Source organism: Numenius arquata, chromosome 2, assembly GCF_964106895.1.
Source record: "Numenius arquata chromosome 2, bNumArq3.hap1.1, whole genome shotgun sequence".
Classification (NCBI taxonomy): domain Eukaryota; kingdom Metazoa; phylum Chordata; class Aves; order Charadriiformes; family Scolopacidae; genus Numenius; species Numenius arquata.
Window position 1 is genome coordinate 67,584,290 of NC_133577.1, and position 25,379 is coordinate 67,609,668.

General features: G+C 40.2%; 1 protein-coding gene across 3 annotated transcripts in view; it reads right to left on the bottom strand.

Moving 5' to 3' along the window:
• The window catches only part of PKP2 (plakophilin 2), a 46,703-nt gene extending 21,924 nt beyond the window's left edge, over nt 1–24,779 (bottom strand). Inside the window, exons 1-6 of one of the 3 annotated variants that reach the window (XM_074144551.1) lie at nt 24,477–24,768; nt 16,914–17,026; nt 13,540–14,234; nt 7,072–7,210; nt 3,868–4,075; nt 2,832–2,864 (exon numbers count right to left, since the gene is read on the bottom strand). In XM_074144551.1, coding sequence (XP_074000652.1) covers nt 2,832–2,864; nt 3,868–4,075; nt 7,072–7,210; nt 13,540–14,234; nt 16,914–17,026; nt 24,477–24,690 — 1,402 coding nt within the window. In that variant the 5' untranslated portion in view covers nt 24,691–24,768. Of the gene's footprint in view, nt 1–2,831; nt 2,865–3,867; nt 4,076–7,071; nt 7,211–13,539; nt 14,235–16,913; nt 17,027–24,476 lie in introns of all 3 variants that reach the window. The other 2 variants (XM_074144552.1, XM_074144553.1) reach the window with 2 other exon arrangements.
• Between the last annotated feature and the right edge of the window lie 600 nt (nt 24,780–25,379).

The following is a 25,379-nucleotide window of genomic DNA, read 5'->3' on the forward strand; positions in this document are numbered from 1 at the left end:
TGTACTGTAATCTTCCCTGCAGGAAAAATTTTCTTTCATTTCTTAGATTTATGCTGCATGATAACAAGATCAAGAGGTTAGATACTGCCTGGAGGCTCATCTGGCTTACCGTCAAAAGCTATTTTTTTTTTTTCTTTTCATGCTACAGACATTTTACTTTCTGTTCCTCAGTATGCTCTTCAAATACTACAAAATGCCATATCTACCTTGGCTCCTGCATTGTCTCCAAGTGACATCCTCTCCTACTATTCAGGAGTAACCTCATTCCTTTGCTAAGAGATTTGCAAGAAGTTTGTTTGTATGTCAAACAAAGGATAGAGTCTACGGTTCCTTTTCTTTACTTGTATCAGTGATTTTATGAAGCTAGCAAATCCAGTCAATGTGACCTTGAGGAGGTTTCATTCCCCCTAAGAAGAGGTCATATAAGCACAGAAATTGCACAGAGAAACCAGGAAGCTATTTTCTGTACATGGGCATTAGGTAAACTGGTCCACAGCAGCTTTCAAGCTGTCATAAGCACAAAGCTGCTGGTGTACTGGTTTGGTGCTTTTTGTGTGTTCTCCTGGGATGCACAGACTGTGAGGCAGGACACAGCACTTGCTATAATCAGCATTTATCTCCATACACTTTTCATTGCTTTCAGTCTTCTCATAAGACGATACAAGGCACGCTGCGGGACAACGCTCAGACTGTATTCCTCAGCCTAGGTCTTAGCCTGCGTCTGCATTTCTGATGTGCCTATGGGAGCATATACAAAGAGATGAGCAGCTGCAGATTCTTACGTATGGTTAAATCAATACAAGGGAGTCACAGTTTTGATCCTGGGGGATCTTTTCCTTGCTTTCCTGTAATTGGCTTTTCAGTTCCTCTCTGCACAGTGAGAAAGAAAGAAACAAGAGGGTGGGCCAGTACAACAGGTCATGATATTGCTTAATATTAGGCAAGCGTTTGTCTATATTAACACTGCTGGTACTAATAAGCCAGTGACCTTAAAGATAAGCTTCTAAGGCTGAGATGTACTTATGTGCACCAGTATTAGATTATACTTCTGAGAGGTAATGAAGTATGGTATGAGAAAAACTCTGTGTCTCGGAGTTTTAACTTCCTTCTCTCCAACAATTTCCTTATTTTTGTGTATGGTCATCAGGTGGGGTTCTTTGTACCACGGTTCCTACACAGCAGTAGAAACAAAAAGCTCTCCTCTGCTGAGCTTAGACACCCTTATTAATAAGAATCACATGCTTTTAATCCTTGGCCAGGAGTCTTTCACCAGATGTCAGTGTAGTATTATCAGGTACCAAGATTATTTTACTAATCTCTTATGGGTGAAGACATTCAGCGAATTATCATATCACACATTTGGAAGTCTCTAATTTAAGGAGGCAAGTAATAAATATGATGTGGAAAGAGAGATGGGCTTCTCATACTGATGAGGTGGACCCCAAAGGTTTTGCATTAACCTTTTCCTGGAAGTGTTACGACACTGCAGTGCGATTGCATGCAGAGCTATGATATTCCACTGGTCCTGTAGGAAGCCAAAAGCAAGGAGAGAGAAACAAAACTTGATGGCAGGTGAGCCATCAATCAGACAGGGAAACTGTTGCTCAGCAGGGTTTAACCATTTTGGTAGAAAGACACTCAGAGGTTTGTGTTGTGCTTGGAAAAGCCTTATGTTGCAGCCCTTCTCGGACTACACAGTCAATCTGTACAGAACAGTAATTCCAGTGTTTTCTAGATATTGCTGTGCATGCCGAGATCATCTTGAAGGACTGACCTTAGTAAGCATACGCTTAACAGTGACTGTCTACCTCCTGTCGGCAACCCACTCTTTGCCTGCCTTTGAAGTGTGGGCTGGGAAGCTGGAAAGCAGCTGGAAGCAAAGTTACTATTCTCATAGAAATTCATTTAACCAGGCTGCCCTTTGCTCTGTAGGCTCCTTGCAGCTTGCTAGGGAGCTGGAAGAATTGCTCAAATGATGGCAAAAAGTATGCCCTAGTGCCAATTTCACCAAGGGACTCAATGTACTTCCTCCTGTCTGCACATTTGGTCTTGGACAAAGTGAGAAATACTCTTCTCGGTGTATTTTTAAAGCCATCCTTTGCAACTGGTAGGCATGAAATTATATCAGAATATTTTGCTTTATACAAACTACAACATCCTACTCCATAGTGCTTAAATATTGTGTCGTATGTTTCATAAGTAAATATTCATGTTCAATGACAGCAATAATTTCATAAAGAAGGTGCCCCTTCATCCATTTTCCCAATGGTGAAGGCGAAGACAGTAATATTCACAATTTCTCTATGAGTTATCATGAACAAACAGTCAGAGCTCTTGTCAGAAATTATGAAATTGCTAGCAAGAAAAGAGCATAAGCTTTCTGGACACTGTCCACCATTTTTGCTGCTTCCCTCACTGGTGTGTAATAGCACTGACAGACAACACACTATGCAATAAGTTACTAAGTGACCCAATTCTGCATCTGATGAATGTGAAAAATTTTAACACATTTTAACGTTGCAGAGTTGTAGAACTGAGCCAAAAGAGTCAACAATACAAAGCTTTGTTCTCCAGCTTATTGAGCACAGTATTTCAAATACTTAAAAGAATGCTGAATTATAGAAGATCTCAACATGCTTTTGCTTCAAGGCAGGTCTGCTTGACACCCTCTGTACCTTTTCAAGCACTGTTATTTTAATAGCTTGTGTTCCTGGTATCTTTAAAGATCACTTGAAACAAATCCCTGTTCATTTACTCATGATGTTGTCTTCCATTTATGAAATATAAGCCTGGTCTTCCTTTGTATACTAGCAAGAATGAATGTGGGTCACAAGCGTTCTGACTTCCTAGAGGCACAGTATGGTTGAACATGAGTGCAACGTTGAAGTGGTGGGTATTTCTCAGCTGTCTGCTGCAAAGCTAACAGGGCAGTGACCACAGGGTTCTTTATGAGTAATGGTGGACATTTCCTTCTGCTATACTGATGTACAACAAGAGGTGTAATAATGGGGTTTCTGACCCAATGTGTTCTTCCTTCAAAATTGCAATGGGCCCTACTCATTTTTACCAGTTCTTCCTCAAAGACATTGGAAATAAAAGGATGAGAACATAAGCCCAGCAAAGACTGAATCTAGAATGCAGTGCAGGTCACTCCACTGATGGTGCTGTATGATCTTTACAGTCAAATGGATGTCCTACAGGAATTGTCTCCCCTGCACACAGAAAAGAAGCACAGTGCTGCTGTGGCAGTGTTTTCTGCTTGTCACAGATCTGAGAAGACAGACTCTGGGGTGTAAACAGCTAAGAGTGAGACAGCTCAGAGTAGAACTTTGGGGCAGTAGATTTTGTGGGGAGTAGGACACCTACCTTCTATCCACAGCACCTGACAGTTCAGGGAGATAGTCTTCAAAAAGGAGCTCCCCGTATGCAGTGGCAGCAGAGTGTCAAAAAGTGAAGGCTGAGCTGCTGCATAAGTAGTGGGCATAATTATGGTCCCAGGCACCTCCAGGACTGTTCCAATCACCATTCACCAAGATGGTTTAAAGAAATTGCTATTTGGATCCTCACTTTCTTTTCTGGTGTATCAAGGACTTTAAGCTTCCCGCAAAGAGACTCATGTCATTTCTGAAGAAGCTTTAAGAGGGGAAGTGTAAATTCCTAGTGTCTTCTTACTTTCTTAAGAATTGGTCTTGAGTAAGGACCTTGGAATTTCACCCTAAGGGAAGAGCTTAGAATAGGTGACAATGTTCTTGTATTTAATCACTAAACATTGGCCTAAGTAAACAATCACAGGGAAAGCTGTACCTCACAGGGAAAGCTTGTGCACTACTTAAAGCACTTCATGCTTGACTGCAGAGAAAACACTACCTGTTATTTGCTTTTTAGTCTCTACATCCCTGGTCTGTCGGAGTACACGGAGCAAGAGTGGGATCCCTTTCTGCTCTGACACTTCCAGTTTGTTGTCATTGTCCTCAAACACCAAGTTTCTCAGAGCACCGCAAGCTGCTCTCTGAATGTCCTCATTCTGAATGTCAAGAAGCTGTAAAAGTTTGGGGATACCACCAAGTGAGAAAACCTGTGGGGAAAACAAAACACAGCAGAGAATAGTTAGATGCTGCAAATGACAAACTCCACCCTCCCCCAGCAAATCTTTAAATAGTCATAGGGACTTTTTTCATTTGCTCCTATATTTCATTTGCTCCAAATGATCACTGATCATTTGGACATGACTGTTAAGTTCTGGGCTTTCCTATGAGATAAAGTTAAAATTCACAACTAAGGGAGGCATCATATTTTAATAAATAATGTAAGGGAATGAAACTATATTTCTTCCAGCTTTGCTGCAGATTTGTACTGTCTGACAAGACATTTAATTGCTCTGTATTTTAGCTTCCATGTTGGTGAAATGGATATTTGAGATTTAACTCTGGAACATTTACAAACTGCTTTGAGATATCTGGATGTAAAATGTTCCTGATGTGCCAAGTTTGCTTTTTTCCTTCAGCAGTCAGCCTGATGGAATGGCAATATTTTTCTCTGCTAATTTCTGTGCATTCAGTGAAAGTGTATTAAATAAGAACACATTTTACTTAGTACTTCCAATCTGTGACATACTGAGAAAAAAATAGCAAACTGGTAAACTTCAAAATATAGACCATTAAACACTGTAAGCTTGTTAATTACTGAACCACCCACATTTAACAATGGCTACTCTTCAGTGTCTAATTCTTTAGAAAATGAGGTTTTGGCCCCAAATGAATGAAGAATTAAGAAGATGTTATTTTACAGCAGCTGTACAGAAAAAAAGAGTTTCCAAGTTCTACACGTTGTGGCAAATGATGAATTCCATATGAGCTGTGATGTGGCATAAGCAAGCCTTGGCTCATTTAGGAATGAGTTTACTATGGAAATACCTTACATTCATGTACAATTGAGGATGGTTTCCTCCAGCATCTCAAAATGCCATATGGTTTTGTGGACAAACTCATCCTTGTGTAGAATCAACAGCATGCGAAAGACTTAGAAATCTGATACAACTGTTTTGAGTAGTCCAGAGCTTAATGATAAAAAGAATTCAGTGTGACCGACAGGTGTTGGCAACACGAAGAAATGAAATGTAACAAAGCCTTTTGCCCTTCATGCCCTGGCAAACTACACTGTCTGCTTGCCTTTCCTCTGATTCTGTTGTACAAAAGGCACAGTTTCTTGCTGCTGCACTGCTGACCTGATTCCCCTGATTCAACAATCAACTAGATGCTAACAGAATGAAACACAGAAATATATATATTGAGGTAAGTGGAGCATAGAACACGCTGAAGGCACATTGACCTATTTTATTACAGTAGACAAGCCCTTTTGATACCGATAGCATAACTGGTTGGTTTTTTTAAACTTTTACACAGACTTTCTATTGGTAATTTAAAGTGATTTATAACTCTTGTAAAAGAAATGGTGCTATTTTGACCTAATATGCAGAGGAGAATTTACAAAAGCTATTGATTGGTCTGTCTAAATTTTCATTGGTAGACAAAATTCACCAAAATACTGCAAGAGCACAAGTTCACAAGAAAAAGAAAAGTCACTAGACTCGCAGACTATCAGGTATCAGGGAACAAAGCACTGGGAGCAAAGAAAAGGAATGCAGGCTGAAAGACTAAAAGGGGGAAACAAGAAGGCAATGCCAACATGAACAAGTCTGATGGGCACCAAACAGAAAAACTCAGCTAGAATATGTGGGATAGACAGGAAAATTGAAGAAGGCTTCAGGCTGACTGCTCCAATTTGAGCTCTTTTACACATCCACTTGTTTTTCAGGGAAGCTGCCTGAGAGAGGTTTGAATAATAAACCACCTTCAAACATTCGATTCTGAAGCTCTGTCCTCAGAATGAAGTTAAGGCTGCTAATTGTGTTGCTGTTTTTTTTCCAAAACAGACTTTGATCTACTGTGGAGCAAGTTAAAACTACCAAAGGACTGAGTGATGTTTGGCTGTCACTGAACTGGACTGCATATACATGAATATGGAGTTAAGGCTGAGATTATGTATGAATTATGTAAGCAAATTACAAAACAAAGCAAGTGTAAGAATTTTTTTTTAAAAGGCTGAAATAAAAAAAACACCTTACACATCAGTGTACAGAACTGTTCAGCAAGAGAGCCATAACTGTGTTCAATATTGAAATTTAAAGAAAAGGGAGAAGAGGATATTTTTAATATTCAAAAAACTTTCAAAAGACTTAACAAGTCTCTTGTAAGAGACTTACAAAATTTGGTTAATCCAAACAACGTACTAATGCATTTGTGCAGTCCCAGTAAGCCCTTACCAGTTTGGCTAATCCTTACACTGTATTAATGTTTTGTTCAGTCCTAGCAAATCCTGAAGCTTGGATAACTTTGCACTGTACTCACAGAGTTTTCTTTTCTGGGATATTTCTGTACCAAGGGTGTAAGAATGCTAGACAATAATGACAGACAGGAGCAATTATACTGACAAAAAGTTCAGCCTCTATGACTTACTCAAAAAGTATGAAAGAACTATGTTCGTTTAGCCTGGAAAAGAGTAGATAAGTGGGTATACACATAATTGCCTTAACACATAAGAAAAATCATTACAAGAGGGACAGAAAGAAAGACACCTTTCTCCATATCCAGGAAGCAACTCAGTTTGCAAAACGAAGATTTAAGTTATATTTCAGGAATAACTGATAAGGGTAGTAAAGCTCTTTGCCCACCTGCAGGAGCTTGTGGGATCCTAATCAATGAGATTTTTTAAAAGTTGGTCATAAATATATGTAATTACAGTTGGTTTGGGTGAATTCTTACCCTACATTTCTGTGTCTCCTGTCACAAAATGCTAAAGATCAAATTTTTGCTTGCATAGACCAGTGCCATTCCATGGATTTAAAAGAATCTGCAGCAAAAAGCATCGGCATGTTTTGGGGAAAATATTCAACATCAGTATCCTACAAGGTTTCTTGGACTGTCTTTTTTTTTTTTTTTTTTTGTGTTGGCATACAGTATAGAAAGTAATTTTCTCCACCTGATTGTAACTGGCATAAAAATAATTACTTACTTTTCTTCTGGCATCTGCTTTCTGGAAGCACTCATGCTGTATGAAAGTCACTGCAGCAAGAATCCTAGGTGTGGACTGTGTATTTTCACTCTTCAGTATGCTCACTGCACGCTCCAGAGTCATCTCCCCTTCTGGGCTCCTTAAAGTATAGATAGAGGAAATGTGGTGAAGCAAGACTGCAGAAAAATCATCATTTAGACTGTGAAATTTCTTTTCATACCAGGATTTTTAGTATTTTTCAAGTAACTTTAGCTTTTCTTAGAAAATTATTCTTTTTCCACTAGCAGAAAAATATTATAAAAGCTTTAAGAGATACTAATATTCTGAGTGAAGAGAAAATCATAAATGGAAGTGCTGCAATAATGAGAGGTTCTGGACAAACAAGCCATGTTTCAGGTTATGAAAACAAAATGGAAACATAAGTGGATGAAAGCCTAAGACTCCAAAGAAGGCCATAACCAAATTAGAGTGTCTTTTAGTTATCATGAAGATACCTTGATGTTTCTCTCAGTAACGTGATGATTGCTTTTTTATAATTGTTTTCATGTTTTTCTCCAGTTTCTCAGTCCCCAGACTTCATACATGCAGGTGTCAGTACCTGTTTTTTTCAGTCTTACAGAAGTTGTTCTAGTGTGAAATAGATGGGTAAAGACTTTTTTCAGCTGGGACCAAATAAAAACACCACACATTACATTGATTATGTACATTGATTGCGCATGGCCATTTTCAGCCCAACTTCCATGATGGTTGCTTGAATGATAATTGTGTTACACAACAATATAAAAAATTGGGAAGAGAGGTCACCAGATCTATTTGTTCCCCAGTAAATGGAACATAAAACAATTCATGGCATAATCAGGTGCATTAGCTCTGGGACAGGTGGTTATGTTCCCCAGCCTTTTTATTTATTTTAGTTTCAAATACTTTCCACCCAGACAAAAAAAAAAAAGGAAAAAACAAAACAACAACAAAGTGGAAAAAAACATTAGACTTCTATGCTTTTCTAAAAACCAAATAATTTTGTAAAACCAGATCCCAGGCTGGCCAGACAGGGATAAGAGAGTAGTCTGTGAGCCACAGTGAAACAAGTAGTCATTGGCAATAAATCCTTGCCTCAGAGCTACCAGAATCAGAATGATTTACTTGATAATTGTCTCAGTAAGTACATCTAAAATCAAAAATTTTGACAGCTCTGAGACTGTCTCAATAATGGACTGGCAGGAGTGAAAGAGCCTGGACGTCCAGGTTTGCCCAGAATGGGCTGCAGAGGAGCAAGGTAGACAAACCAGGCAGAAATCAGGCAGATTCTCACAGATTTCCAGTGTACTGAAATCTGACTCTTTCCCCCAAAATATTTATGATGAACTCATGAGCTGTGAAACAAAAATGGATTTTGTTGGAATTTGTCCTGCCAGCTACACTGTAAATCAACATCTGCTGCTTGCTTTTGCTAGGGCAAAAGACAATTAGTATGGCTGCAAGGACAGCACACAAAAATGAAGAACAATTTTGATGCACCTGTTGCAAAGGAAATTGTACTCCCATACCCTGAGGTTTCCACCTGCCTTTATATTTCCCTTTGGTGTATATCATGTTATTTCTTGTCTTCTCCTTTCCTCTGAGTTAGTGTTTTTGAGCAAATATGCCGCACCTACCGGTGCTGAGGCATGCACGTGCAAGACAAAGACGAAATGAAGGGGACAGCGTGCTAAGGATGTCATTGGAGACGTTAAGTAGAAGTGAAATTAGAACTATGGTTGCTATCTCTAGTGCCCTGGGCTCTTGTTCTGGCAATGCTTACAGCTCCCGGATTTTCAGAGTTTACTTCAGCCCGCCCTTACAACACAGTAGCTACTGAGTTACTCTAAGTTGCAGGTCAAACATACTAATCAGAAACCTACTTAAAGGTCTTGAACAATGAGTAATAGAAAAAAGCCAGATCATATTTCTTCTTCTTACTCGCTTCTAAGTGGAACAGAAGAATGGGCTTTTCAAGCTTGGGTTTTTGTCAGGTTTCTTAAACCAACAAGGGTTTTGTGACGGTGTTACATACGCACACATGTGAGCATGCCTACCTGCCTGTTAGTCACTGCAGTAACTTTGGAGCCCTTCGACCAAATTCAGTTGCCTTCTACAGAGCGTCAGACATCTCCAGTGTATTAAATTGGGAGTCATTTCACCGGCTAACAGCAGAGAAGGACTCTATCCATGCACTTTCCAAGGTCAAGACCGCTGCATGCGCTGATCCCTCACGGGAAACCAGAGAATCTACGTGGGAATCCAGCCTCAGGATGCCAAGGATGTCCCAGAGAAGGAAAGATCCATCAGCAGTCGCTGCCAGGCTGAGATAAATGCATCTACAGCCAGAGACCAAATTTCTAAGTGCTGGGTGTGTAGATCTGCACTGAGACTGAGAGCAGCCCGCCATTCACCCGTTACCCCTCCACAGCTGATACTCCCTCATGTGCAGCAGCCAAAATCTTTCTCTCCTGTTGTGCACTGCCATACTAGGACTGCTCCTCGTTGGGTAAAACCAAAATTCACTAACGTTTTACCTGACAGTGATACGGGATGCAGTATAATCTTTGATCCCCAGTGGTACTCATAAAGTTGCAGCACCCTAAATTTTGTCAAAATGGAATTTGATGCAATGATTTCATCCTACCCTCGAAACATTTACAGGCAAACTTAGTAGCCAGGCAGCTGATTAGCCTGTGTAATGACAAGAAACAAATGGACATTCAGGCAATGGTTGTTAAACAGGACAATGATTTGACAAGTTCTGACTTTACCTTATTTGCCAGAATATAACATTTTTGAGATACATACAGTATGTTTTCTAATAATTTTGTGACAGATCTCAGCACATTTAGAGGTCAGATTCTCCTTCTCTCCTAACCCCATGATATGAGGATGCTTTTAACTGCTTCACTTTACCAGAATACACAGAGATAGCATCTCTATACTCTGATTTTTCTACTTTGATTTCATAGCATGAGCTGATTTTTCTACAGAAAGTTTGAAAATGCTTTTTATGTACATTTCAAATACTATGCACAGTTAGTCCACTACTTCTCTTTAACATTACACAACTATTTTACACCCTCTAAATTAACCACAGAAAGACCTAAATTGTGATTTACATACAAAGGTACAAATTTCTGGAAAAATCAAATTACTCAGAAAACAGGCATATATTTTTCCCCCTTCTGTTATTAAAGGAACAACAGATAAGGGAGCGATATATCAGATAATGCAACTTTATAATCAAAGAGAATGGGAAAAGACAAGAAATGTGAAAGTCTCTACTAACTTCTTAAACTGAGAAGTCTTGTCAGAAGAAATTATTGTACAACTGGTGGAATGATGGATTTAAGTGAAATATCTCTGATTTGATAGCAGTGTATAACCCAAAGCAAAATGTCGTCTATTATGTTTTAAATACTACATTAAACTGCACAGTAGTGAGATGTGGATGAACCAGAATGTAATTCAACCAAAATAGGACTTCTGCACCAAGCCATTCCAGAGACAGGAATTATAAGAGGAGTTATTAAATCTCGATTTTAGATGTCTGAAAACAGTAATAATGTATATGGATATTATACATACGTTAATACATAAGCATATGTAACAAATTGTGACTTCAGTCTGCTAAAATGGCTATTGTTTCCTCCTGATCATTTAAGACTTTAGTCACAGAATCACAGAATCACAGAATCACAGAACTGTAGGGGTTAGAAGGGACCTTCAGAGATCATCTAGTCCAACCCTCTGCCAAAGCAGGTTCACCTAGAGCAGGCTGGACAGGAATGCATCCAGGCAGGTTTTGAATACCTCCAGAGAAAGAGACTCCACAGCCTCTCTGGGCAGCCTGTTCTAGTGCCTGGCACCCACAAAGTAAAGAATTTTTTCCTCATGTTGAGATGGAATTTCCTGTGTTCTAGCTTGTGTCTGTTGCCCCTTGCCCTGTCACCAGGCTCCACTGAGAAGAGCCTGACCCCATCCTCTTGACACCCACCCTTTACATATTTATAAGCATTGGTGAGATCCCCTCTCAGTCTTCTCTTCTCCAGGCTAAACAGACCCAGGTCTCTCAGCCTTTGCTCATAAGAGAGGTGCTCCATTCCCTGCCTCATCTTTGTAGCCCTCCACAGGACTCTTTCCAGTAGTTCCCTGTCCCTCTTGAACTGGGGAGCCCAGAACTGGACACAGTACTCCAGATGTGGCCTCACCAGGGCAGAGTAGAGGAGGAGGATGATCTCCCTTGACCTGCTGGCCACGCTCTTTTTAATGCATCCCAGGAGACCATTGGCCTTCTTGGCCACATGGGCACATTGCTGGCTCATTGTCAACTTGTTGTTCATCAGGACTACAAGGTGCTACTCTACAAACAGAGCAGCTTCCCAGCAGGTCAGCCCTGCGATGCAAATCACTTGCAGAATTGTATCTTACATGCTGCTTTTCACCATCCTCTTCACTAACATATTTTACAGAGACTTTTTTAAACTTTGGTTAGAATAATGAGCCCCTCACCCCCCCAAAAACCTAGCTATGAAACTAAAGTAGAACCTAGGATATTTGAAAATCTAAACAAGATATATACAAGTAAATTAAGTAGTCAAAAGTACTGAGATAAATTAAATCTGTACACATCTGCAAAAGGAACTTCAGAAGCTTCCACAGCCCTTTTCCTCTGTAATTTCCAACAAAAAACTGAGCTTAAAAACTGGCATTTAAGGAACTAAGCTGTCAAAAAGATTTCCATTAGGTCACAAATCTTCCACCTGGAGTTCAGCATGGTCTCAAGCAAGCCCCTTGCACAATTACTAAACATAGATCTGCAGGTATGAAAAACACTTTGGTTGATGTTTGTGCAGGCAGACAACCAGACTCTAGTGTCTGCACATGCAAAAGAAGGACCAAAATTGCTCCCCCCCACAATTAAATATCAAAATTGCTGGTTGTGGCTCAGAAACACACTCAAGGATATGCTTAAAGTTAAGTAAATGACTCAGCCAATGGGACATATGCCTGTTTGTATATAATCTTACTGAGAAACAAAATCCTCCAAAGTACCTATTACCAACACCACTACTCCCAATTCTTTAGCTTGTTGTGAGCTCTCAGCTGTTTTTTCTGGACTTACTTGCTATAAAGACTGAATACTTAAAAGTCACATAATTCATACCAGATGTCTTAACTCCTGCATCTCCCAGTGGTCAAAATTTCAATCCAGATCAGATGTGGGCACAAGACCATGTATCTGTGTAAATCTAGTCCTAACACGCAACACGTAGTTGACAACGGAAAATACTTGACCTGTACATAGCAGTGACATCAGATGATGCCTCATCTCACACAGCAGCAAATTTAGAAAAAGAAGAAAGGTGGCCTTCAGAAAAATGAAATTAATGGCTACATAGTTATGGAAAAAGAGACATTTCTTAATAACACTGTTATAAATTACACCATGATTAACTTACATAAGAAACCTTGAGATCCTATTTGGATTATGAAACAACAGAAACCACAATAAACAGTGCAAGTAAACATCTCCTTTACCAAGTGGTTTGTTCTGTCCACTGAACCTTAAGAGCTCTGGAAACAATGAGAAATATTCTAAAATGAAAAAAATACTCACTTCTGAGGGGAATTTCAGTACTGATAAATTTTCTCTTTTGAAAATGGAACTGATTTTAGACATTCTGAAATCTTATCTGGAAGGGAATTTCAGGGAGAAAAAAAGTAATACAAATGCTTCTAAGATTTTAAAAAATTTTCCTGAAGTCTGGGGGTGGCTTTGGGAATTTCTACCAAACAGAAACAGAGCTAACAGGGCTTCAAATTAAGATAGCGTGCTCAGAGTATGTAGGATCTCATGGTAGTGAGAAGCTCTGGGGCCCTGAGAATCAGAACAGTTTATATTTGTTCTAGGGATGGATGGTGCTACAGAGCTAAGAGAAATTTCTGCCTGTGTTTTAACTGAAGTTTATCAAAACTAAAAAGTTTCATTGAAACCATGAAGGATTTTTAACTGGAAACTGTCAATCTGCCAAAAGCTGCTTCACTGGTAGATTTCTGATCTATTCTCATAAGAACCAGTACTGAAATCATCCGGTATCTTCAGAGCACAAAATTTTTCAATGCTTTATTGCGTATTGTGACTTAGGTTGTAAATTACTCAGTGACTACTTCATGCCTCCTAATAAAATTTATTAACTCATGGCAAAAAGTTGTCCCTAAACTGAGCAGGAGGTGTGGACCCTGCAGTACGTATCTAGACATACATTTTTCTCCCTTCCCTCTGTTGCTTTTTAAAATCAAATCTATTTTCTGCATCCTCTGCACTGACATTTCATACACTGTATTGGCTGTTGAACCATAAGCTGTCAGTTCACTCTCTTTTTTTAAACAAACAGGTTCCTTTCAGCTGTGACACCAAAGCAGGTCCAGCATTGTGCTTACCCTAGCTGAGATCCACTGATGGTGACTTGTTCGCTCTGCAGGAAACCATTTCTCCCTGCTGCTGCCATAGCAGCTGTCAATGGCACTCTCTTCCCATCTGTTTCTGCAGCAACACTGGTTATTGAAGCTGGGTGGGAAGCTTCCCTCCTGGTCTGTGTGCTTCTGAAAGTAGTTTGATACCAGTTGGACCTTAAAGATTGCCTGTTTTGAGACCCCAAACGGGAAGTAATTGGTGATCTCACTTGTCCCATCGCACTGCCCGAGGTCAGGTAGTTCTCTTTTTCCAAAAGGTTGGTCATACTGCGACTGTTGCCTGCTTGGTGGTACAGAGGTACAGTGGGGCTGGGGTAGACACCATCAAGGAGGGCATCATTAACAGTCTCCATGTGGGAGTGTCTTTTAAAAGAGCGTCCCCTGTTCACTGAATCACGAAGAGTGTAACCAACAATCTCAGACCGAGCATATCTTGGTGGGACAGTCCCGCTGGGTCTCCTGCTATCTCCATGCCTTATGGAGAATCCGGTTGAAATCCCTCTGTCATAGTGAAAATCATTGGACACATATGCCAATCTTTCAGGACCTCGTTGGGGTGAAACCTCTAGTCTCTTCAGAGGCTGTCTTTGAGCTCTCTCTTCTATTGTCTTGTAAGCAATCCTCGTCCCCCAGCCATTTGTATAAGAGGATGGTGAGGCGACCTGTACCAGGGTGCATAAAGACCAGGAGTCACAGTAAGATCACAGCATTTAGGATTAATAGCAAAGAAACCAAACCAAAGAAGTAAAGATAAAAATTCTAAGGTCTACTACCAGAATCAGAAAACAAAATGTGAACATCACCAAAGTTGTGTATTAAATGGTATTCTGCAACACTTCTTTGTACCTGCCTAATGAAGGTGGGAAGAAATATGGTCTAAACATTAGGAGACAAAGTCTAAGCATATAGTCTTCTATTATTAATTCCAAATAGGTGCATAAATCAATTATGCCTGGTAGCAAACTGTTTGCTTATTAATGGAAATCTATTTTCAGTTTAAAACTCCTTGGGAATTAACACTCACATCTGCTACTAAAATTAAATTCAAGGCTGTCCAATAGACAGAAGAAAATCAATCAGTCAGATATTAAAATAATATACTGAAGCATCTGCATATTGTTATTAACCTTACTAATATAAGGTTTTTTAGCCCTCCTGTTCACTTTGTGGTAGGATCTAGTAAAAAGAGATCATCCCTTCCCATTGTCTAACATCTTAAAAATGAAGGAGAATACTTAACATTCCAAGGAAACCAAAACGACCATTTCACCATCTCAATGGTTTCCCTACTTCTACAGTTGCAATTTCACTGAATTTTTCACTGAATTTCACTGAATTTTTAGAGTTGGAAAGGACCATAAAGATCATCTAGTCCAACTCCCCTGCCAAAGCAGGATTTAAGATGATATTTCTTTTCTTGTCCCTAATGGGCATGGATAATAATGGATCATCATCTTGTTTTATAATTTTCTCTTTTCCAAACTCAGCAAAACCACATCCTTCAACCTCTCTTTCTGTCTTCAAGATTCTTACTGTTTAGGTGCCATTTGGGGTCTTTCCAATTTTTCTACCTTTTTATTACACTCTAAATTGGACATTGTACTCTATTCAAGACCTTACAGAACTAAATCGACTTGGGAGACTATCTTACAGTGAAATAAAGGAGTCATGGCCCAATTTTTTTAAAATCAGTAAGCACAGTGGAAACCAGCCATAAATCAAAGCCCCATATATTCTATTTCCATGTTGTATTAAAGTTTTGTAATATTAAAGGCATTTTTTAAGGTAAACTGAGAAGCTTACACAAGTTATTAATTGAAGGCACAGTGCTTAGCAGATAGTGGCCAGACTGAAATCCCTTAATTTCACTGTTGAGGAGTTACTGAGGGTGATAATCAACTCACAAAAGGAGTGAAGGTCGCTGAATCTAGAAGGCTGAGGCAAGGATCATTGGATATATCTGTTTATTCTACTGAAGCTATGCAAGGATATCTTTATCTTTTGTTTGGGGATAAAGAAATTAATGCTTTTGTGAAATGCTAGATCTTGTGGCTTTTTCTGGCTTTCACACAGGACAAATAGTCTCTCTTCACTTTTTTTTTTTTTAATTATTTTTTTCCCCCTGCCTGGAAAACTGTAGTATTTTCCTGTGGTTCCTATGTCACCTCCAGTTTTCCTCTTGTTGCTCTCTTCTAGAAAGAAGAGATTCACATCAAATATTAAGGAGTGGATTACAGGTGAGAACAGAGGATAGGAGGACACAGAAGGAAATGTATTTAAGTAAGTGGTTCTAACTCTACCCATGTAGACAGAGCTGATTAATTAACTGGCTGAGCTATTTACTTTAACAAGAATAAGCCATTCTTGACTAATATAAAATTAAGAAATATTTAGCCCCTACATATACAGTTATTTATTAAATAAATATTTCTGCCCCCAAGCTGAATCGGCTTCAATTTACTAATGTTGATCATGCAGCAGTGTTGCTATTGAGCTATGTGTTGATTTCCAAGTCATATGGTTACTCCCTCAAGTAGGTTCACATCAGTTATGAGCTGCATTATAAACCCTGTAGAAAACCAATTATTTATCTCAGCATTCAGATCATGAACCCAAGAAAAGTTGGTCAAAATAATCATGCGAATTTATGCTTAGACAGTTTAGAAACAGCACTGTATTGCAAGGACAGTATTGCTGAAATTCTTGTAACTCTAAAACACGTTACAACAGGATTATTTTAAATGATAAGCAACACTCTACCTGTCATTGTGAAACTAAAGCAATGTTTTCCTGTGGTTTTGGATGCTTAATTCCCTAACCTCTTTCACCACATTCCCAGCTCCTACCCGTGTCGTTTGTTACCCCACGGGATCGCTGGACTTCCTCTAGCAATCTCCAACTGTTTGGCTGGGTGAGTGGCAGCATGGCCTCCAGCCCCTTTGGGCTACCAATGTGCTGACTGACCAGCTGGTCACCTGGTGTGACGGATAATCCAAGATCTGACTTCCCATAGCCTTTGCCTTAGTGGAGTGTTAATACGGTTTTTCATTTTCTACCCTGATGATAGAAAATTGACTCTCACAAAACCAATAGGATTCCAGAAGGTCCGTCTGTACAACTGAGCTGAATTTAGCCATTGGGCTCAGAAGTCACCAGAAGGGGGAAACTCATTAACAAATCTCAGTTGTAAAAACCTCCTTTTCTGGAAATCAGGCTTTAAAAAGCAAACGAGTAAGCAAAGCTTGAAACACCACCTACATGCTACTGTTTGTGGCAACAAAATGAATAAACCATGCATGTGATATTATATTTATTTCTATACCTTGTCTTCTTTCCCTCACCTGGTTTGACTGATAATATGAGAAACCATAGGGGGTTCTTGGTGCAAAATCATTTTCAGTAATTCCCATGTTATAGACACGCTCTGGAACGCTGGATGCACGGTGCAAACTCCCTGTAACCAAAGACTAATATTAGTAAGATTTTAACAAAACATTATATTGTCATAAAGGATGATTTACAATACTAGGGAAATGTCTCAGCCTGCACTGCCATTAGTATATATAAGCTGAAAATCAGATGGGTAAATGATGGAAAGAGGTTCGCATTCATCGTATCACATTCAAAACATGGCTAAGCAAAGCTTTCTGAGGACAAAAGCCATTTTTTCAGTTTCCTATTTATTTTACTTAAGACATATTTTCAACTTTTAGAAGTCATGTTGTTCATGTAGCTATTTAAAGTGTTTTACATAGCAAGCTGATATTTTAAATATTCCAGATGACAGATTATTAAGTACTGAGAAAAAGTATCACTGAACAGCTACTAAGAACACTTATTTTCCACCATAAACACTTTGAAAATATATGTATGGTTTATATTAGAGGCTGACTATAACATGCACAGTATACATTAAATTAAAATATTGCAGCTGTAGATGGAAAACATAGGTTGATGCTATTGAAACACAGGTATACTTCTGTTACTGTGCACCCTACAGATGCAATTTTCACAATGTACCACTGCAAATAAATAGCATACAGGGAATATAGACTGTTGATTTCATAATTGAGTCTATTTCATAATTGAGTTTATTTCATAAGTTGAGTCTACCTCAGCTGCTGATGTTCCTTCTCCCTTAAGTGCTATTTTAATGATAATATACTGGAGCAAGTAACGCTTCACTAATCTTCTCAGCGCTTCACCCAAAGAGCAAATTGAGTCCATAAACAAATTCCATGGCTTATGGAGGCACGTGGCATACGATGCTGTAAGGTAGGGTTGTTTAATGACACTTCAAATCTGCACCTGAAAGGTTCGCTAATCCTCCAAATAGCGTAGGAGATCTACAGTACACCTGCTCTGATTCTTTTTTTCCATGACCCAGCTTTGAAAACAGAACAGTGCATTGTGATTAATTCTTTCATTAAAATGGCATTCTTCTATCAATTAAAAACAAACAACCTAAAAACTTCAGGCTGTTTCCTTTTCACTGATACAATGCATTTTCAAAGAAAAAGTGCTTCTATTAATAATTTTTTTTAAAGCAACAGATACTGCTGAAATAATTATTCATATTCAAATAAAACAGGCTATAACACAGGTTTAAAGAGGTGAAAGATAAGTTGAAAGCAACATACAGCTCAAATTGGTCATAAATGGGGCCAGTGTGTGCTGCAGAAGTTTAAGCTGAACAGATAACAGTGGTCAATAAAGAAGCTAATTGGCCATGAATTTTCAAAATGGCAGGTATTATCTGAGATACTACAAAAAAGAGATCTAAAGAACCAATCATTAACTTGGTCAAATTGATGAAGTCTCCACTTGTAAAAATAGTTGGAGTCATATGCCCATGGGAATTCAGGTGCCCAAACCACGCAGGCAAGTGCCTGCTGGGATTTTTGAAGCAGCTAGTATATGTGTGCTAAATAGCTGAGGCTTTCAGTTCATGCAGTTAGAGTCTGGGCTTCATTAGGTGCATATTGGTTTCTCTAGGGTCTTCAGTACTCCTCTATCATTAATCCTTAGTGTCTGTAGATAGTAAAGGGCTTGGCAAGAACGAAAATAATGAGAGTCATGTAGCAAGAAAAAATTGTGAATGATTCTCTGTAGCACATAGCTACCTGGATAAGTCCAAACTAGTGTATAATATAATACAGTATAGTGCAATACAATATAATAGCAGACTGCAATGATTTGAGGCCTAATTCAATCATACTTTGCAGTTACTTTGCTTATTTAGTCATACTTTCCAATTCTTTTATTTTGGCCATGGGAGACAGATTTAAATATGTATCAGGTGATATGTTAAGACACATTCACAGTAACTTTATGTCATGAGAGTGGAATGATGCAGCTTGGTCAAACTCATGATTTGGATTGTAATAATTCCTTCGTGGCATTACAAGGTTACCCTAGCCCAAGGGTTACCCAAGTACATGAGAAAGCAGTAACAGAAAACTGTTGTTTTATACTGCAAAAAAATCCTGCCAATGTATACTGACATCCAAAATCTACAAATTCATAAAAATCTCTCATTTTTATTATATAATTCCCATATCAATGTACCATTTCAGGTGCCCAATATGACTCCATCTTAGCCTATCACCCGTGTCTGCTTTTTAAAGATTCACTTTAGTCATTGCTGCTTATTAAAGTACTTTCATATAGTAGGTCTTGAAATATATATACATATACCTTTCTGTTTCTTTATAGTTAGCATTTTTTGACCAGTTTAATTTACTTAGTGAGAAATTACTTTCGGTTATTTATCTACTTAGTGCATAAAGATCCTTTAAGCAAGTAATCTGTGCATGTTTTAGGTAACTCTAAACTCCCTGTCTTTACTGAAAAATAAAAAAAAAAAATGAGGATAAATTAAAATAACAAGGCTGTCCATCAACCAGTTAAGGATAAACTACATATCTAGCAGTTATCTCTTTGCAAAAGCAAAATACAGTCAACCAGAAATTGCAACACTCGGTTATCTTCAAGTAGTCCTCTTTTTTTAACCTTCAGTCTCCCTGTGAAACTATCCATCAGTAAATATTTTTCTCTTTCAGAGTTAAACACAGTATATGATAGCTCACGGAATTTCACTTTGCATTTACAGTGTCTCTTTCTTGCTCTTACCACATAACTAAATTATTTTGCCAGCATTTTACCCATAGATTTATTAGGTAGACATAAAATGGTTGACTTTTTACTGTGTCCTGTTCACTTGTGCCAAAAGCCAGTGTGTTAGAGGAAAAAGTGATAACTGAAAATGCTGTGTCTTTCCATTAGTTATGAGACAGAATAAGTGTTCTGATCAAAACTTGCCTCTGTCAGCAAGGTTCCCTTCAGCTTATTTTCACCATGCCACAAAAACCTACATACTTTTTACACCTTTCAGATTTACCCAGTATTAAGTTATTAAAAAATTATTAGGCAGTTCTTATAGACTCAGTGCACTGATTAAAAAAAAAAAAGAAAGGTCATGACTGATTTTTTTTTTTGATAAATTTATATTATGGCCTCATTTACTGTTAGGATCAATATTTTCTAACTGTGAGACTCAGTGTTTCGCGTCTCACAAAACCTCTGTCTTCAGAAACTATGCATGTGATTCAGTTACTCATCCACAGGGGAAAAATGCTATTTGAGAGGCCATAGGATACCACACTTGATTTCCAGCAGCCAGTCAAGAAAAGGATGGGTTTCCTACAGGCCCTGCATCATGTCTGTCAACCCATGAGGATATTTTGGAAAACTCAGGCACCTCAGACAGCAGCAGACACCCATGTGTGGGCAATTGAGTGGAACCATTTATCACAGTCTCCCCTCTCCCCTGTCAGTATGAACTGAAGCAGCTCAGGAATGCTTTGGATGTGGTCAGTGAAGGAGGAAAACTAAATGCCTTTACTCTTCTCCACGCCTAAAATAAAAACTGTATAAAAATCACCTGATATAACAAAAATTATGACAAAATTTTAAGATCTGAAAAAATAATAACACTATCAGGAGGGAGACTGTACAGACAACTGAGGAAAAAATCCCATCCATCTTCATAAAGACTCTTCTTGAATCCCCTCGGCTCCCCTGGATGTGACAGGTCCAACATCTCCAAAGGCCTTGAAAGCTCCTCCCAAGAAATCACTGTATATGGCTGCAGACAGATCAATCTCCTGTTTGCTTGGCTTTCAAAAATAACAATGACAAGAGGCATCTCTAAGACATATGATATATGAAAAAGACAATTATCCTCCATTAAGGAGTTAGGTGTATCAAATTCCCCTTAAATCATGTAGTGTTAACTCTCAGTTCTGTCTTTTTCAGCACTTTTGTATTTGAATGGTTGCCACGAAAGCCAAATTTTGGCTTTAAACCCCACACTGCAGGCATCAATGTAGCTGTACTCTGAGCACAGAAGTCTATTACAGACTGCAATATTTTCATGCATCCTGAGTGCCCACCTACTGAGTACCCATTGTCCGCTCTTGCTCAGGGCAGGTGGGTGATTATATCCACAACAGACACTCATAAGTGTTCCTGGACTGTCATCTTTTAATCCTTTTTTTATACTGCACCACTCACGATGGACTGAGATGATGACATTTAAGAATGGCATATCAAAAACTTCACTGAACTGCTTCATCTAGAGATCAAAGAGCCTTCTTTTTGACTGTGTGCCTGCATCACTCTGCCAGTACATGCCTGGTCCCAAAGGAGTTTTTCTAACATTTTTTACTTTGTACTGGTCAGCATATTTACACAAGTGCTCAAATTTAAGAAAATTTCTTCTGGCTCAGGAAACAGAGGTGAGGAATTTAATGAAAGCAACAAAAAGTAGAACTCACTAACATGGAATTTTTTCTACTTTCATTTCCCACAAAGATATAAACAGAAAATCACCATGAAGCAGTTAATGTGGTCAGAATTCTGCAAAATAGAAGGCTGAGGATATAAAACTCCCTCAAACCCCTAAAAGCAAGTTTAACAAAAAATACTACTAAGAATTTTGGAAATAAAGAAATGCGAAGAATAAATAAGGCTCTGACAGTAACCATGTTGTATATGATGCTGTTGATTTGGAAATCACATAAGTTTTAATTATGTTTTTTATGAACACACTGTGTTTATAAAACTCTGTGTTAGAGAAAGAAACTCTACACAGACAGCAGTTCATCAGGTCAGTTCATTTTGTACAATATATTACTCGGTTCTGCCCTCATTTTTTATAATGGAACTGATAAGGGTGTATAGGATGTAGTAGACTGTAGTTCAGGAATTATACTAAAGAAACAGAAATACCACAAATGAATTTAAAAAGCCAATCAAAATCCAAATGGAACAAGACCAGAGGCAAGTAGACTCATAAACAGAATAAAGCTTAATAGAATCCTAAAGCGTACATAAAATAATCAATACTGTTGCATCATACGTATGCTGAAAAACACCAGTCATTAACGTATATGATTCTGAATGGCATTTTTCTTTGATAAGGCTGAACTATCTACCTTTTCATTTCCGCCTCCAAATAGCATTCAGAAATCTGATACGGCTGCTTTAGTTGTTCAAAATTTTTCAGGGAAGCGTAATCTTTCATTTATAAAGGTTCAGCAACTGATGAACTGGAGAAGTTGCAGCTGTTGTTAAACTACTGCTTGAAAAACTATTAAAAACGTTTGACAAAGTCTTGAAAGGAACAGGGGCAGTACGTGATTTCAGTGATCTGGCAGCTGCTGGGATCCTCAAATCTGAGGATGGCCTGAATTTCTATTATAAAAAAAAGAAGAAGAAATACACCTTCAAAAAGCGGGGGAAGGAGGGAGGAGAAGGGCATAAAACAACAAACAATATGGGGGTAGAAGGCAAAAAGATGTTTTTCAATTTAAAGGTAATGCGGCAGGCTAAGCAAACACCTTTAATTTGAAACTTTAAGGAGAAATTATACTGCCTGACAGAGTACTTCATACAGCTTCAGAGCCTCCAGTTCCAGTGGAAAATGGGTGCGCACAGATGATACCAGGTAAGACTTTTGCTACCACTGATTTTCATACCCAGTGGTTATGTGCTTGGCTAATTTTAGGCATGTATGTGAGTAGTCTGGTTAGGTATGTGCTAAGTACCTTGCTGAACAGAGTCTGGAATAATCCTACAGATAGGACAGTTATATCACAGAGGCCTGCTCCTGCTCCTTCTAAATCTTTCTATTGTCTTCCCTACAACAGCAACAATATGGGACCTTTGGTGAATATATCTAGAAAACTGTTATAATTCAGAGAAAGTGAGGTTTTTGTATGTAAAACAGTGCAAATTTTTAAAAAAGCACCCTACATACAAGAATTCAAATGTTTCTCAAAGCACAGTCAAATTTTGAGCCAGTCTATAATGAAAGCGCATCAGGATACATATGTATATATACGTGTATTTTTCAGAAAAGTCAACATACTAAATACATGATAGGTATTTGTTTCACATTATAGATATTTGAGAGAGAGATAGTCATATGCAAATATTATACATGCATATATTACATATATATATATACACACGTATAAATATAAGGAACACATTCCAATTCCATTTACTTTTTCTGGGTTTTGCAGCGGGACTAAAAAAGTGCAGGGTGACTTGGGCACAAGAATATGTTTGAAAGAAGAAAAGTTCATTTTATGCATGAACAATACATGTAACAGACATGACATTTGCCACTCCTGATCCTAAAGCTTTAAAATCTTGGTGTCCCAGTAATCCAAAGGGCTCAAATATTTGACCTTTAGAAAAACAAAGCAAACCAAGACAACTGTCCCCAAATCCACTAGGTCTGTTAATATATTCCACAGAAGTTGAGTTAGAAGGATGGGAACTTTGTCTTCACAGTGTTTTATGCGTGGTTTAGAGACATGATCTGAGGCTCATGACACCATCTCATTAATAACTACTGCTTAAAAAACTTTTCCCAGGCTCTCTATTGAGAGAAAAAGAAATCATGTCACTCTAAAAGTGTTTAGAAACCTTATTTAAATGAGAGCTGCCAAGCTAAGGTCTTGCATCAGTAGCTGCACAGCTGTGTATACCTGTTTATGCGATGTGTGTACTTAACTTTTCTGAGCAGAGTATATCTGCGTCTGCATTGTATGCATTTTTGCCATGAGGTGTTTTTTAGATGGAAGCCAGATGAAGTACAAGGAAACACTCCTCTGCCTGACAAGATAGATGAGCGGAGTACATTTATAACTTTAAAGACCTTTGGCTCACAGTTTTTTTGCAAATGAAATGTGACAGCTTCTTTAATGACAACCGAACAACAGGGTATATAGCCTGTAAGTCAGTCATATCTTCCTATTTGAAACCAGAATTGAAGTTTTCATGGTAAGGGTTGGGTTTTTTTGTTTACTTACTTACAAAACCCCTCGAGCAGCTTGCCTTTAGCCCCCAGCACCAGCACCCGACAAAGTCACCCTGTGGGTGCCCGAGGCTGCAGTCAGACCCTGGTTGGGGCAAAAGGCATGACTGTGTGGACCTTCCTGACGGATCCGGCCTTCTGGCTGTACGCTCTTAAGAAGCAAGGGTTGATGGACCTCAATATGTACCAGGCACGTCAAAGAACAGGGCAAAAAAGAACCAAAAGCAGTCCCTGCCACTCATCCAAGTTATGGCAGTTGGGAGGGAGAAACTTCTGACCCACTTGCATGGGGAAAAAGCAAGGGAAGAGGCAACAGAGCCACGATTTTCCACCAAACCCGCTCAAGGCCAGTGACACGAACGGCCCCGCACCTCCGAGGGCCAGGGAAGGCGCGGGGGTGGCCGCGGCCGCCCGGGGCCAGTGTGGGGGTCTCATCGCGGGGCCCCTTCCCGTGCTCCCGCCGCCACCGAAACCACCACCGACAGCCGGGGCAGGGGCCGGGGCGGGCACTCACCGTTGTGCAGCGAGCCCCGGCTCTTCCTGGCCAGCGTCTGCTGGACCTGACGGTGGATCCGCAGCGCCTTCTCCTCCCCGGCCCGGTCGCCCGAGAGCTTGAGCCTGGCCTCGGAGGGCAGGGCCAGGCTGGAGCTGTCCAGCTCGCCCAGGATCTGCTGGCCCAGCACGGTACGGATGTAGCCCTGCTCGCCGGCGGGGCCGCGGCCGGCCATGGGCACAGCCGGGCGCCTCTCCGCTCCGGTAACCTGTTGCGCCGCCGCCGCCTCCTCCTCCTCCTCCTCCTGCTCCCCAGCGCCGGGGCTCAGCCGCCGAGGGACGGGACGGGCCGCGCCCAGCGCCGCCCCGCGCTCTGCCCCGCCCGCCGCGCAGGTGCCAGGCACGGCCCGCGCCCCCGCCCCGCTCCGTCAGCCGCGGCCTCCCGGGGCCGGGCCGGGCCGGGCCGCCCCCTCTCCTCCTCGCTCTTCCCGTCCCCTCCCCTTCCTTCCCTTCCCGCCGGGGTGAAGGGCCCGGCGCGGCAGCCCAGCCCGGCCCGGCCCGGTCCAGCCCTCGCCAGCGGGGCGCGGCCGCCGCTTCAGGCAGCCGCCGCCTCAGGCAGCGCCCGTCCGACGGCCCGCGGCACTAGGAGCTGCGCGGCCTGTGCGGGACCCCCGGAAAGGGAGCTGCGCCCCCTTATCCCGCCCCGGGCGGGAGAGCGGTTCCTGTGGCACGCGTACCCGCCGCGGGAAGGAGCAGACGCGCGTTAAACATGCTGGAGCGCCTCTGGTGTGAGAAGAGTCTGAGAGAGTTGGGGCTGTTCAGCCTGGAGAAGTGAAGGCTCCGGGGAGACCTTACAGCGGCCTTCCAGTACTTTTCCTTCAGGAGAGGTGGGGAGGGAGCTCTTTATGAGGGAGTGTAGCTACAG